We start from the raw sequence: 15562 nt of genomic DNA on the forward strand, positions 1-15562 counted from the left end.
TTTCTAATTTTGGCGATATTCCGGAGGTGAAAAAAGGAAACTCTGGAAACCTGTTTAATATGGGATTTAAATGACATGTCTTGGTCAAAAATAACACCAAGATTTTTTACTTTATTACCAGAGGCCAGATTAATGCCACCCAGATTAAGTGATTGGTTAAGAAGTTTATTTTTTGAGGACTCTGGCCCAAAGATTAAAACTTCGGTCTTGTCAGAATTTAGATGCAGGAAATTTAAAGTCATCCAGCTTTTGATGTCATCAAGACATGACTGCAGTCGAAGTAATTGATTGGATTCATCAGGATTTATGGATAAATATAGCTGAGTATCATCAGCATAACAGTGGAAATTAATCCCATGCTGTCTGATAATTTTGCCTATCGGAAGCATATATATAGTAAAGAGAATTGGTCCAAGGACTGAACCCTGTGGTACTCCACAGGTGACCCTAGAGTTTGAGGAAGATTTATTATTAACATGAACAAATTGGAATCTGTCTGACAGATAAGATTTAAACCAGCCTAATGCTTTCCCCTTAATCCCTACAGTATGTTCAAGTCTTTGTAGGAGAATATTGTGATCAACCGTATCAAATGCAGCACTGAGATCTAACAGGACAAGTATAGACACAAGTCCATTATCTGAGGCCATGAGAATATCATTAGTGACCTTCACCAGAGCTGTTTCAGTGCTATGATGAGCTCTGAAGCCTGACTGAAACTCCTCAAGTAGGTCATTACTTTGTAAATGTTCACAAAGTTGATTAGCAACTACTTTCTCAAGAATTTTAGATAAGAAAAGAAGATTAGATATAGGTCTGTAATTTACTAACTCATCTTGATCAAGAGAAGGTTTCTTAAGTAAAGGTTTAATAACAGCTACTTTCAAAACCTGTGGTACATATCCATTTACTAAGGATAGATTAATCATGTCTAAAATAGTGCCACTGATCAAAGGGAATATGTCCTTAAACAACTTGGTTGGGATTGGGTCTAACATACAGGTAGAAGGTTTAGATGAAGCTAAAATTTTAGATAGCTCAGAAAGCTCTACTGCTTCTAAACAGTTCAAACACTGCACAGATTCTAAAGATTCCTCCAATGCTGCCTCACTTACTGAGGACGAGGTAATCATGTTTGGGAGGATGCCAATTATTTTATTTTTAATGGCATCAATTTTATTTATGAAGAATCCCATAAAATCATTACTACTAAGAGCTAAGGGAATGGATGGATCAACAGAGCTGTGGCTCTGGGTAAGTTTGGCAACTGTACTAAAGAGAAATCTAGGATTATTTTTATTCTCTTCAATTAATGATGAAAAATATGCTGCTCTAACTCTGCGGAGGGTCTTGTTATACAACAATAGTCTGTCCCTCCAGATTAAGTAGGATTCCTCTTGGTGTGTAGAGCGCCATTTTCTCTCCAATTTCCTAACATTGTGCTTCAAGGAACGCAGCTCTGAATTAAACCAAGGAGCCAGCTTCCTGTGAATAATCACCTTCTTTTTCAAGGGAGCTACATTGTCTAATGCAGAACGCAATGAGGAAGTCACATTGTTAGCAAAGGTATCGATTTGTGAATGGGAAGAAACAGCAATGCTGCCATCTACAGGGCATTTCTGCAATACTGAGGATATTAAAAAGGGGACAGACTCTTTAAGTTTTGATACAGCATTATCCGATAAAAATCTACTATAATGGAACCCTCTTTTGGGGGTGGAGAATTCAGTTAGATTAAACTCAAATGTTATTAAAAAATGATCAGACAGGACAGGGTTGTGAGAGAATACTGTTAATTCTTCACAATCAATGCCATATGTCAGAACAAGGTCTAAAGTATGGAGCCGAGAGTGCGTCGGTTCATGCACATTTTGAGCAAAACCAATTGAATCTAGGATAGTTTTAAAGGCTACACTAAGGTTATCACATTCAGTGTCAACATGGATGTTAAAATCACCCACTATAATAACCTTATCAGTATTTAACACCAAATCAGATAAGAAATCTGACAACTCATCCAAACTAATCCTGTGCAATAATCCTGAAAGAAGTGACTTCTGCTGCTACCACACCCGAATATATGTCAATACACACGCGTATAAGTCACAGTAAATGTACAGAAGACATCCTCTGCCTTATTTCTTTTTGTATTTTTTTCTTTCTTTTTGCTTTTTCTTACCTACTCCTTTTGATCCATGGTATAATGACATACTGTGTATATATTTGATGCACCTCGTCCTACTTGACTCCTCTTTCCTATGACTACTGATTACTGAGCCGATGTGACATGTGAATTTCTCCAATGTGAGATCAATAAAACTTATCTGATCTTAGGTTTCATTAAAATGTACATAATTGTTCGTTGTGAGGATGAACAGATGACTTAAAGAGTAATAGATAATGGATGGAAAGACAATAGATGGTTGGATAGAAGACAGATTGATGGATATGTGAGAGATCTGAGGGATAGATGGATGAAACAATGAAGCGATCAATGCACTGCAAAAACAGATTTAAAAATAAGTAAAATGTTCTTAAAATTAGTGTTTTTGTCCTAGATATGAGCAGGTAAATAAGATTATTTGCCAATGTAATGAGTATTTTGACCCCTAAAGTAAGATAATTAGATCTACTGCACTTGAAATAAGATCATGGAGATGATTTTAAGAGCAAAAATCTTATGCTATTGGCAGATCATTTTATTTACCTGCTCAAATCAAGGGAAAATACACTAATTTTAAGAACATTTTACTTATTTTTAGTTCATTTTTTGCAGTGTGGGTAGATGGACTAATAAGCAGGTTGATGAACGTAGCAAGCAACAAATGGACAGAAGGACAAATCCAATGTTTTTATTTGCATCTTTTATTATAAACCCAGCAGAAAAAGCACACAAGCCAGATCATTATCCAAAAGTCATTTATACTGTACAAAAAAAAATGAAAATGGGTCTGAGAAGTCTGGAAATACCAATATTTTTTTCATGCTGCATTTTCTTAATTCTTGCAGAAACCAGAGCAGAGTCCAGACGCTTCAGGGCTGCGGACCAAGCCCGTTAGATTCTGATTCAGGTTCACAGCAAAGACTCTGCAAATGCATTTTGCAAAGAGAAACTCCTCCAGGCGGAGCTTTAATTCACAGTTTTCTTCTTTTGTTGCACGTTGCTGAAAAAGTAAAACCGCATACATCCAGTGTCCAGCAAGTGCAGCAAAAGGCTTATTTCACCAACAGCTTCCACTTAACCTACTCCAGACCCGATACGACAAATTCATTCAGACAAACGCAAGACAGGAAGAAGCAAGCCTGAGCTTTTATTTACACTTAAAACAGTGTAAGAGCTTGTATCAAAACACATCTACTCAAGTGTATTAATCGACAGAAAGAACTGCAGCAGTGACAAAAGCTAGCGAGCACCGACTGCAAAGCAACAAATTATACACATTGTGAAAGAGCTTTACATCGTTAATGCACATGAATGCATATTTGCATATAGTCCCATCAGATCCACGAAGAAAAACGGTCTGGGATATCAAAACGGTACAATTAAGGTACTCAAGGATTTTTTTCCAATACTTATGAGTGTTTGGCTGAAACTTTCTGGCACTTTCTGGGAAACCTCCGCAAAACATGCATGTCGGGCTAAAATCAGAAGACAGAAGAGAGCTGTGAGGCTAAAAACTCCCACCGTTTCCAGTCTGTAAAGGTGTCAACAATCATCAGGTTGTTTAAGCTTCGGTGCTTAAATGGAAATAATATTTTAATCCCATCATTTTCTGTTGGATTCTGGAGAAAACTGGCCAGAGGTAAGACATCGAAGGAAAGAAAAAATACAGGAGTACCAAAAAAAATAATAATAATAAAAAAAAAAAAAAAAAAAAAAAAAAAAAAAAAAAAATCGGTATTGGTCGTCGGCCAGGATCGGTGCATCTCGAAATAAAAAGTAATGTTTTTTCCAAGGTTATCAGTTAAATTTTGCCTAAAGACCAGCAGGTTTGGTAAATAATTGTCTGACAATTTCTTTAAATCATGCATTGAATGTAGTGAAGGAAAAACTAATGACGCACAATTCAGTCAGAAAGTGATCAAAGTCTGTCGGCTTTTCTCCAATTGCTGATCAGCAGATTAAATGCTACAAAAAAAAAATAAAATCTGACTTTTTTCCTGTTCTTTAAATGCATCAGAACTGAAAACTCCTACTTTTTCCAATTTGCAACTGCATCATCAAGCAGGACGTCCCTCTTGGTGCCCGTTTTGTTTTTTGGGTTTAGTAAAAACTGCTAAATCTAATCGAGAAACCTACAGCAAATTATGTTATATTGTAAACATTTGTTCCATTTAATTGATTTAAACATAAAATAAGCACAAACGAGTTTTTACTGATGCATATTAAATCAAAATGCCATGAAAATATTTTTTTCTAATTCAACTAAAAACTGATTTAGATTCATTAGACAGAGTGACATTTAAAGCATTGATTTCTGTTAATTACGATGCTTTTTGTTTACAGCTAACAGAAATACTGCATAAGCCCAACATAAAGGAGATTTACAACAGATCCGACGGCATTGTCTCCATAACGAGAGTTAGCCACAAAAACGTCCTAAAGAAGCTGCTACGTTCAATGGAAAGTTAAGTGGAAGGAGAAAGTACGATAGAAAAAGATGCACAGTAGCCTAGCGAGGATTGGTTTAATTGCTTATTCTTACGCATTTTCAGAGAAACTCAATTTGGGGGTTTTCACCGGCTGTTAGCCAGAATCACTAAACACTTTACATCCCTCACGCTGTGTTTAATGAATCAATATAAACACACGAGTTTCATCTTTTGAATTAAATAACTGAAATAAGTTAACATTTGCCATTTATTATTATGCACCTGTATGTGTGAAGCTCCTTAGAAAGAAAATCTGAATGGTAAGTCAGACCTGGAAGAAAACCGGCAATCGTTATTGGCCAGGAGCGGGTCTGATCGGTGCACCTTTAAGCAAAAAAAAAAGCAGCTCAGTTCAACATTAGATTGCGCCTCAGAAACAGGTAAATTAGTGCTAAAAGCTCGTTATGACGATGCAGCGTGAATCAAATGCATTCAGCTCTCCTCTTTGGCAAACATTTCCAAACTTTCTTTGTTTTTGTTTGTTTTTTTGCAATATGGTAAAGGCAACGTAAAAGTAGAGAATTACAACAGAGGTCAACTGGTTTTTTTGTCTGTCTGTGTGTGTGACTGTAACAAGAGACTTGTAGGATTAACACACAGACAGTCTCATTAGCAGCAACTAGAAAGTGTTGATTAGCCCCGTCTGTATATATATATATATAAAAAAACAAAAAAAGAACGCCAGCACAAACACTTCCAGGTCAATGGTCGGGACTGAAACAAGCATTCACAGGGTGTCCGAGCAAAAGGACGCATTCAGGATGTCCTCCGTCTCCGTCAGCAGACACGGCTGCTGTGGCTGGAGAGGATCGCGGAGGGAAGAACCCGTTGTGGAAGTCTCCGCGTGTTGTCTCCAACATCAGCGTTCACAGTGTTTCCGTGGCCTTGAGTCAACAGAGATGAGCGTCGTTGAATTTCTATTTAGTGCAGCAGCTGTGATAAAGATGTAGGAGGCACCGTCGCCATCAGGAGTCCTCGCTGGCACGCTTGCGGGACTGGTCCCCCCTGGGGGACGGGGAGACAAAGAAACCTCGGTCATCTTGAGGCGGCGATGGGAGCTACCTGAAACCGACGCGCCGGATGACCGACCGTGGAAAACCGTTCATGGAGAGCTCCATCTGCAGCTTGCGGTCGTGATCGGCGTAGTCGGGCAGCCGAGACTCCACGGCGGGAGGGTGGATTTGAGGAATGAAGCTGGAGAAGAGGGCCGGCGCCAGCTGGGCCCACTCTGAAAGAAGACCAGATACAATCTGTGGATCAGGAGGACATTAAAGTGCAGTGCCCACCCCCGTCCATACTCCTTCAACGCATACGTCACCTGGGCGTAGGCTGTAGAGGCCTTTGACCACGCTGGCCATCGTCGACGGTTGTACTTGAAAGGGCATGGAGTGAGCTTTAATGAGCAAAGCTGCAACAACACATAACATGAGGCTTAGCAGAGAGAAAAAGATGGTGGAATAATTGGCAGAACATACGGAAAAGTGTTCATACCACTTAAACTTTTTCACGTGTTACGTTTCAACGAGAAAGCTCCGTGTGTTTTAAGTGAGACTTCAATGATAATAAAGCCGAAGAAAAAAAAAAATTTTAAACTGTTTTTTATGCATACAGCCATACCTTGACTTGTCCCAACTAACAGGTTTTTAGAGATACGAGACGTGTCTAAGACAACTTTCAGCTTCAATTCCAGACATCCCACCACTAGTGGGTGCTACGGTGAACGCTGCAGCACAGCAGCTAACGACGCAAGAAATAGGAACGTTTAGGATCTGGGAGACTTTTTTTTTTTTAACAGTCCTGTTCAAACAAGGCATTTTTGCATGAAAATATCCATATAGAAGATATTTATAGGCATTGGTGCAGCAGGAAGGTAGAGCAACAACAACAACAAAAAAAGGAAAAGTAAACAAACGAAGAATAAAAGATTACTAAAATAAATTAAGTTACATGTCTACAAGTTTCCTTGCTACCAGATTGTATTCTTTGATAATATTTAGAAGTTTCTTGGCCGTGGCATTTTTTATTCCTTTAACAAAGATTGGAAACTTGTTGAAAAAAATTTATAAAAAATTTGGGAATCAATTTTTTAAACTTGGACTTGTGTATAAAACTTTCCCAAGTATTAGAATAGTGTTCACCAAGAAAGTCTTTCCGGCATTCCAGAATCAGTCCATATTCATGGTATTTTTCGGACCATAAGACGCACTAAATATTCTTCCCAAGTGTGTAATATCACTCCTTCACGTCCACAGCTCTCTATCCCTCTCTGTCAGGAGGACAGAGCAGCTGGACTACACTGCCCTGTTTCTAACATAAGACCAAAATAAACTTAACTTTTATATTGAATTAACTTACTAGGTTTATTGTTGCAAGCGCGTACTCCAGGCTGCCTAAAGTCTCCCACATACTCAGCATACTGTCAGGTTGGTGGACTCCGCTCTGACTCTGCGCAGATGTTTTACCCTTCATAGGAGGGCTGCACAATTAGTTGCATTTTCAATATACACAGATTGATCTGTTGTTTGTATATGTTTAAAAAGACATGATAAATTAAACTTATAATTAAACTTATAAACTTAAATAATCGCATTAAATCGCAATATTAAGATATCAAACCTCAATTAAATTTTTTTTCAAAATTGTTCAGCCCTACTTCATAGTCCATCGTACTGTTCCTACATTTCTTGTGGCAAATTCCTACAAATCCCAGACTTCCTGCCAGTGGGACGAAGCGGCAGAACGGATATTAAACTGTGTGATTAGCTAGCTGAGCACCTAGAGCTGTTTCTTTTCCAGCAGGTTCCCACCTGTCAGTGAGAACAGAGGGACTGTGATGCTGCGTCCGGCAGACCGCCTGTTTGGAGCAGCTCAGTGTATCAAGCTCAGAGTCAGATATAAAATAGTTTGATGTAAAGACTTCTTGCCTCTGAGAAGTTTATAGTCTGACACGTACCTGAATGCGCAGACCTCTACGAAGTGAACTACAGTATGTGGCTGCCTTACATGAATGCACTTCTAGTTTAGACATTACAGTCAGGCAGTCTTGTAGACAGCTCAGGGGTCCTATCAGGTAGTGACACAGTGTACCGTAATGCTCCTAATATCCATTGAGTGGAGCAGCTTTGTTGCTAACCAAAGTCGTACTTATACATTTTAACATATTTTTGAGCGCATTGTACAACATAAAATGAGTCAGTAAACGCAACGGCAATCATATATAAGGCGCACCATCAATTTTTGTGAAAATGTAAGGGCTCTAAGTGCGCCTCATAGTCCAAAAAATATGGTAATGTCTTTCGGACAGAATTTCCCCAGCTGAGAAACTTCAGGATGTAACCAGAAGAAAATATCCAGCCAAAATGCTGGTCAGTAGTTTTAATGTCATTTTCAGAAAATTGGCTTTGAAGCATAAACTAAGATGCAGAAAGTCCATTGGAAGGATATATAAACTATAAACTGGACTCTGTACCACATTTGCATATTTGCATCCTTATCTAGCATTACAAATGCTGCTGAACTCTGTTTCTAAAATGCATTCTTGCACAAATGCCCTTTGCACAAATCATTTCTGCACATACAAATGGTTTTTAAAAAAATACTCACCTGTACACTGTGATCGCACACTGTCTCTTTCTCCTGCATTGTTTACATTTCAATTGTTTACTGTTAAATCACTGCTGCACTTTATCCTGTAATTTACTGTAATTTTCAAGCTGTATGCAAACGAAATCTCGTTCTGTACGCACTCTGTGCATACATAATGACAAATAAACTTGTCTAAGTCTCTAAGTCTATATATACATATACATATATATTTAAAAATTGTTTAATGAATTTCCTTAGCTTTGGGGGGGGGGGAATAGGGAGTTTTATGTATTGCGTACGCAGATTATGTACTGTGTCTTGGGGAAAGAATCGTAAGACAGAGGTTTTTTTGTGACTAAAAAGGATGAGAAATATGACTAGATAAGTTTTGGAGGGTTTTATTTGGAATAGGGGATCCCTGGAAATCACAGCCTCCAATTAGGATTAATTGGAGATGAGGAAAGATGGGAGTGGAGGAGCCTGGGGGAAGATTAAAAATCTCTAATCAAGCATAAAATAGCAATGAGGTATCAAGCCTAAATGTTTCGACATTGTGAACGGCCCGCAGTCTGACCTACTGAGGAGGTGATCAGTGGTTGGATTCATGTGTGTTGGAGCTGGGATGCATTTACAAGTTGTAGGATGATAGGTATTGAGGAGTGGAGCTGGAGAACAGATGTTCTGGATGAGCTGGTAGAGTCACTGCTGCAAAAAGCAGCAGTACTGATTGGAGGAGGTTTGTGGTTCTGATGTGTGTAAGGGGTGTGAAGACTTTTGGACAACTCTGAACACCAACAGATATCAGATATCGAAAGATGCCAAAGCAGAAAGCCGTGTGCACTCACGCATCAACTTGCTTAGATGTTTTTCTGCAACGTGGTCCGCGAACAGCTTCATCAGGTCCTCTTTCAGGTCTCTGTTCAGTTTGGACTCAATATAAAACTTGTTCTGGAAAATATGGGGGGGGGAGAGGGGGGACAAAAAGGAAGAGAATAAAACTTTAAACCAGCTAAAAAGGAAGATGTTTTTTCACTTGCAGGTCACACCTACCAAGTATATAAAGACTGGGACGATGCACTGAAGAGACGCCAAGTACTGAGTCAGAGCGACGTTAAAGTTCTCAATCAGGTTCTCAGGTGGGCTGGCCTGCCGACACCGAAATACACACTTTAGTTTTACATTTGTTGTCTTTGCGGTAACTCGCTGCATCCAGGGCTTCTTACCTGCAGCTGCGTGGCAACCTGCAGCAGGTGAGCTGTTATTTTGGACGTCAGGTCGCCGTAGAGCAGCTCAGAGTGCTGCTGGCAAACACACTTGTAGACGTAGCTGAGAAATAAAAAAAACAAGGCAGCAGGGAAATAATCAAGACCTGCATTTCAGCCAAGATGAACATAGACAGTGGCTCAGTGCCCCCTGGTGGCCACGGCTGGTTAGTAAAAATAATAAATCTAGACTTCAACCGGGCAAAAATGTCAAAAGTTAACAAATCTGCAATAATCTGGATACGCAACTGTGTTAATATCCAATACTAGTGTGCAGAGGAACTTTGTGATTCACATTCAGTCGACTCCGGTCCACACCAGCCATCAATTATTGAGTCTGATTAACCTGAAATCCAGGCTTTTAGGATTTTTACATCTTTTCAACCTTTAGCTGAAGTCACAGAACAAAACGTATCAGTCAGGAGAAGAAATAAAATGCTCTCGACTCGAGCATGGAGTTGAAGAGATAAAGTATTCAAATACGCTGAATTTGGTTATATATCTATAACTGCCTGCAGTCACAACTATCGGTCTCTTTTTTTATATATATATATATATATATAATTGCATTGACTCAAGCTCTTAAATATATATGTTTGTACTGATGCTCTCCTGAAAGATACAGTGGAGAAAACAAGGACCAAAAGTGAGAATCCCAACCAGACAGCCAGTTTTCTTGGCTTTCAAATATCATCAGTTAGAGTTTAAATCCCATTTTTTAATCATGATTATTTGTTTTCAGCAGCAGCAACAAAAACACAACACAATAACTGCCGACCCCTAGAGAAAATATAGGTCTGCAGTAACATTATCAGAAAACCTTTCCCAGAATTATTAAAAGGTAGGTAGCCACGTTTTATGCTTATTAAAAAAAAGACCAAAAAAACGTTTGATCATGATAAAATAAGGTCATATACACCAAGTGTCCATCCTGATAATGTTTTGATGGTCCTTTTTGAGCCTAAATAGAATCCAGCACTGGGTGTGATTAACAAACAAACAGGTGTGGCGCCATCTACTGGCAGTATCACAGAACTATCATAATGGCTGTTTAATTAATTAATTAATAAATCAAGATTAAATAATGCCAGACTGAGCCTGACCCTCTGCAATGCCTCGCAGTAAAGCAGCAGCTCGACATGATCGCCGACCAACCGTTATTAATTAAATAAACTGATCTGCAGGAACTTTAAGAGCCTCGTGTCAGAACATTTACTCACGTCAGTCAACTCTGTGGTCACATCTGAGCCTCGGCAGGTTTAGCATCTGCTTCACCAACATTCAGACTGTATTCCCAGAGACATTCCAGTGTTTTCCCTCTAGGAATTATAAATATTCTATTTGCGTTTTTTTCCCACTGGATCTTGGACTTTTCTGCCTTGTTTCACTGGAGATGCTAATAGCCGTTAGCCGCTTCCTTGTTTTAACCCCTGCTGTGCATGCGCAGTACGTACTTCCTCTGTTATTAAAAATAAATACAAAATGCCTTTATTTACCAACAAACTGAGCTAAAACAAAGTGTGAAACGCCAACATAACAACTAATACGCCAGCAGGACGTGATAATCCTTCATAAAGACTTTGACTGCAACCAGAGTGAGCTACTGACGTTTAAATAAAAACAAAGTCAAATAATGTGGCTATGCACCTTTAAATAATATATTTCTAGCTTAGGGAGTAAGGCAGAAACCTTTTGTTCTAAACAGAAAAACAAAATCATCCAGGGCTCCCTAAAATCTGCCACAATCAACCAACGTTGAACATCAAGCGTTGATGTGAGACACAGTGGTAGCAGCATCATGCTCTGGGGTTAGGCTTTCCTTTACTGGTAGCGGGGATTTTAAACTATGAATGCCAGATGGGTTTCCTTTATTTTCTAGAACCACAGCGGGTCCAGCCTTACATCCAGAGCGAACGTCATGAGAGGAAGATCCGGGTTCTGGAGGAGTCCAGAAATAGATCTGTGGACGAGAGAATCTTTGCACAGCAGGACGTCACTGATGAGGCGATGCTGCTGACAAGAGTCGGACCGCAGCAGCCTGGATGATGAAACCGAATACCGCAGCAAGGCATCGGTTGAAGGGTGCGAACACTTACCCAACCACGTTATCGCGGCTTTTTCCTCCCAACGTGTCTGTTTCTCAGTTCAGTAGAACAGGATGTGGAAAAGGTTTAGAAATTACTCGCCACGGTCCAACTGTGTTGCATCACAAAGCCCAGAAATTATAACAGGGGTGTGAATACTTTTGGCAGCTACTGTACGAGGTGTGAACCCGGTCAGGAATGGGCCAGGATAGTGAATCAGATTGCCCCCCTACCCACCCACCCACCATCGGTACATCCTTCCCTAATTTAATGAAGCAGCCAGTATAGAACTGACAGGAGGTGTGGTAACCTGATGTACCTGAACGCACCACAGAGGGACAGTATCGACTCTTAATTACAAAATAAAAATAAATTATTACATCTATTCTCCCATAAATATGCTCCGACTTGTGATTTGTCAGCGTCCCTGTCCCGATTGACGGTAATTTTAACGTCTCAATATCGAGGGCCGCCGGCCAAATGAGTGTCTACGCACGCTTCTTACACTTACCATGCCGGCGTCTGATTGGTTGATTAAAGATTCTCCTTGTGGCCAATAGGCGCTTTTTTTGTGTCATTTTTTTCCCAATTAGATTAGTTCTTTAAATCTGTCAATAAAAGTCACACCCCTGGCAGCTTAAAGGCACGGGAGCGACTTTTCCTTCAAACACACGAATATGCAAATGAGAGCCAGATAGCGGAGAATGGCGAAATAAAATTCTGCCGTCTGTGTACAAGTAAATCATTTAACGAAGCTTTGGCTGGAGGGAAAAATATAGTTTATTGTTGTGTTGTAATCCCAGACCCCCTCCCCCTCGCCACAGTGTGCTACCGTAATGCACCGTGTGTGCGTGAAGCTAATCTCTTGGCAGAGCGCTGCGTACAAGTTTAATTTTAAAAAAGCAACGCCATATTTGGTTTGGTACCGAGACAAAAGCGCTCCGACAAAACTATTATTATTAGGGCTGCACAATTAATCGCATTTTCAATATAATCGCAATTAAAAAAAATGCAATTTCCAAATCACAGATGTGTGCAATTTTTGCCTTTGTAACAATTAGTGAATCAGACGCGTCCTTTAGTGTCAGTATAAACTCTAAAACAAGTAAGAAAGTTAGATTATCTCACTGCAATCAAACTGTTTTACCAGAAACTTTCAGGAATCTCACCATAGCATTAAGTTCTGGTCAATCAGTTTAATACATAGACTGGTTTGTTGGTTGCATTTTATGTTCAACAAGGATTGATGTCCAACTCAATTAAAAGCTGTTCAATTGAATAATATTTTGATCAATAAAAAAAACATTAAAAGTTCTTGTTTTAAATAGTCCTTGTTTACAAATATTTTCATCTAGAGGCCATTTTTGTTGCTTGTGGTTAATGCAGAGAAAAGTCAGAATCAAATTGCAATTTTGGTTGAAATATATCGTAGGCAGAAAGCAATCATTTCTGCTCTGAGTTGAGACGCAGCGGCTCTTTTAGCACCTGATCTGCACAGCGATGAAACAGATTGATCTGTTGTTTGTATATGTTTAAAAAGACATGATAAATTAAACTAAAAAAAATAAAATAAAAATCGCATTATTAAAATATAAAATCGCAATTAGATTATTTTCCAAAATTGTTCAGCCCTAATCATTACACCTCCAGTACTACAGTGTTACCACAAAATGTGCTCAAACTAAAAGTAAATTTACCCAGGATAGCCAGAACTAGCCCAACCTAAACCTTCGTTGCGCCTCCAGAAATGTTTCATAGGGGACCACTTAAACTCTTGGGGTGGCACATTAAAACTAAAAGCCATAATTTCAGGATTTTATTCTACTGTTGTAGTTAAACTGCCTGTAGAAAACTTATCTTAAAGAATTAAGTAAACAACTACTAATTTTATTCATTGTTTGATTAATGTTCCTAACGATCTAAGGTGCATAGACCAATAACAGTACAGTTAACATTTTGAGTTGAACAACAATTCCTTTTTTATAGTGTAATTATATTAGGAATTAGGAGTACATTCATTAATTTATTGAAAAACAAAACAGTTACCAGGGGAAAGTAGATACTGATACATATCAAAGCGCGATAGAAGGTCAAGAAGAGCGTCTGCCTTGCTGGCTGTGCATCATGGGATGAAATGCTAAACTGATGCTATTTACACTGATGAGTGGGGTGGCCAGGACACGTTTCCCTGACAAATTTAGTCTTTTTATGAAAGCAAAAGAAAAGCGTCGTTAGCAGCTTTCTTTCAGCCAGCTGACCAGCGGCGCGCAGCACAGGTGTGATGAGCCCAGCGCTGCCTCCTCTATGCAGCCAGAGGAGGCTAACCCTACCCAGACAGGACTTGGGTGACCTCCAGTGTCTCCATCTGGCTCTCATCAAACAGCAGCAACGCTTTGACGCGGAACCGTGGCGCTTCTTGGCTCTCCGGGACGCCGCTAACCGGGTCAGGCCCGCACGACACGCTGCGCCCTGGACCACAGCCTCGCCTCCATGGCTTCTTTTTATTTTTATAATGCCTTTTTGTTTAAGAGATAACGCATACTGGAGCCGGGGACCCCGCACCGCGTCCAGCCTTACCCGTAGATCTGCGCGTAGGAGACAGAGATGTGGTCCGAGAGGTTCTGGATGAGCAGGCGGTCTATCGCCTCCTCCAGGTTGGGCCAGTGGTTTTTCCGGTAGTCCTCCACGGCCATGGCGTTCAACACTGGTGGGGGGTGGAAAAGGAGGATGGGGGTCAGTCCCCCGGAAAGCATCGCGGTAAACCCAGAACCGGGGCGGACCGCGGCTGCAGCCCCCCCCCCCAACCCGGGGCCCTGCTCGTCAACTTACGGAACTTGGGAGTGGAGTCGAGGCTGGGCTTCTCCTCGGCGTTAGCGGCCGCGCAGTCCGTCTCGCTGACTTCGCTGCTCTCGCTGCCCGTGTCCGAGTCCATGAATTTTGACCCGCACGGGCTACCGGACCACGGTTGCCCCTGCCGCTTCGCCGGTTCTCCGCCCGGTACCGGGGCACAGACGGGCTGAGCGGCGCTCATTCCGTCCGGTGCCTGGCCGCTAAGCTCCGCCCGGACTTTTGCGCCGCCGCCGCCGCCGCAGTAGTTGTGGTTGTGGTCGTCTTTCAGCTCGGCGCTGTCGTCCTCCATGGCCTCCATCTTGACGGCTCGCCTCGGCACAGACTACAGGAACATTTCGGCAGAAACGAGTTGAAAACAAACAAACAACTCTCAGCCGTGCTCGGTGCCGTGCATCACCCCTTTCTGCTCCGGGCTCACATTTTACGACACTTCGCGTCACAGGACAGCAGACGGCACGCTGGGAAATGTAGTTCCGCGGAGCTGGGCTGGACGCCCTGTGGTAGCTGCGAACTTCTGGAGGCTCTTAATTACTTTTGCCCCAAAAAATATATTTAACGAACTGACGGTTTTAAATTAGAATGTATTTAGATGGATTTTTTTCTTAAATAAATAATTAAGAAATATATATTTTTATGTTAAAACCAGAAGAAATAAGGTTCTTTAAAAATATGACTAAAAATTCCCTCTGGGGAATATCTATATATCTAATCTATCTATCTATATATATATCTATATATATATATATATATATATATATATATATCTATATCTATATATATATATATAGATAGATAGATGGATAGATAGATATACACAAATAAAGAGAGAGAGAGTAGGTACACCTGGTCTGGCGTTCTGTTAGCTGTGACATCATCAGGGGAGGCAGATCATCCTCTATTACCATCTAACATAGAAAGTACTCCTGGGTCAATGTGAGCTTCTGTGCTTTCTGTGTCTCTGCTCTGTCTTCTCTAAGCCCCAGTGGGTCGAGGCAGATGAGCGTTCACACTGAGCCTGGTTCTGGTTCTGCTGGAGGTGTTCCTCCATGTTAAAGGGGAGTTTTCCTCTCCACTGTCGCTTCATGCATGCTCAGTATGAGGGATTGCTGCAAAGCCATCAACAATGCA

The 15562-nt window shown here is 40.6% G+C and overlaps 1 protein-coding gene across 2 annotated transcripts; it reads right to left on the reverse strand.

The window, feature by feature from the left end:
* Positions 1-3946: 3946 nt before the first annotated feature.
* cacul1 (CDK2 associated cullin domain 1) lies at positions 3947-14873 on the reverse strand. 2 transcript variants are annotated; one of them, XM_012855624.3, is made up of 8 exons: positions 14414-14872; positions 14162-14288; positions 9462-9564; positions 9289-9384; positions 9084-9186; positions 5972-6061; positions 5743-5881; positions 3947-5658 (listed from the first exon to the last, which is right to left on the reverse strand). In XM_012855624.3, the coding sequence occupies exons 1-8, from the start codon at positions 14730-14732 to the stop codon at positions 5619-5621; spliced, it is 1017 nt and encodes a 338-aa protein (XP_012711078.2). In that variant the 5' UTR covers positions 14733-14872; the 3' UTR covers positions 3947-5618. The 2 variants fall into 2 exon arrangements, with proteins under 2 accessions (XP_012711078.2, XP_021168025.2); XM_021312350.2 differs by lacking the exon at positions 5972-6061 and having other exon boundaries at positions 14414-14873.
* Between the last annotated feature and the right edge of the window lie 689 nt (positions 14874-15562).

This window comes from Fundulus heteroclitus, chromosome 22, assembly GCF_011125445.2.
Source record: "Fundulus heteroclitus isolate FHET01 chromosome 22, MU-UCD_Fhet_4.1, whole genome shotgun sequence".
In the NCBI taxonomy this organism is placed as follows: domain Eukaryota; kingdom Metazoa; phylum Chordata; class Actinopteri; order Cyprinodontiformes; family Fundulidae; genus Fundulus; species Fundulus heteroclitus.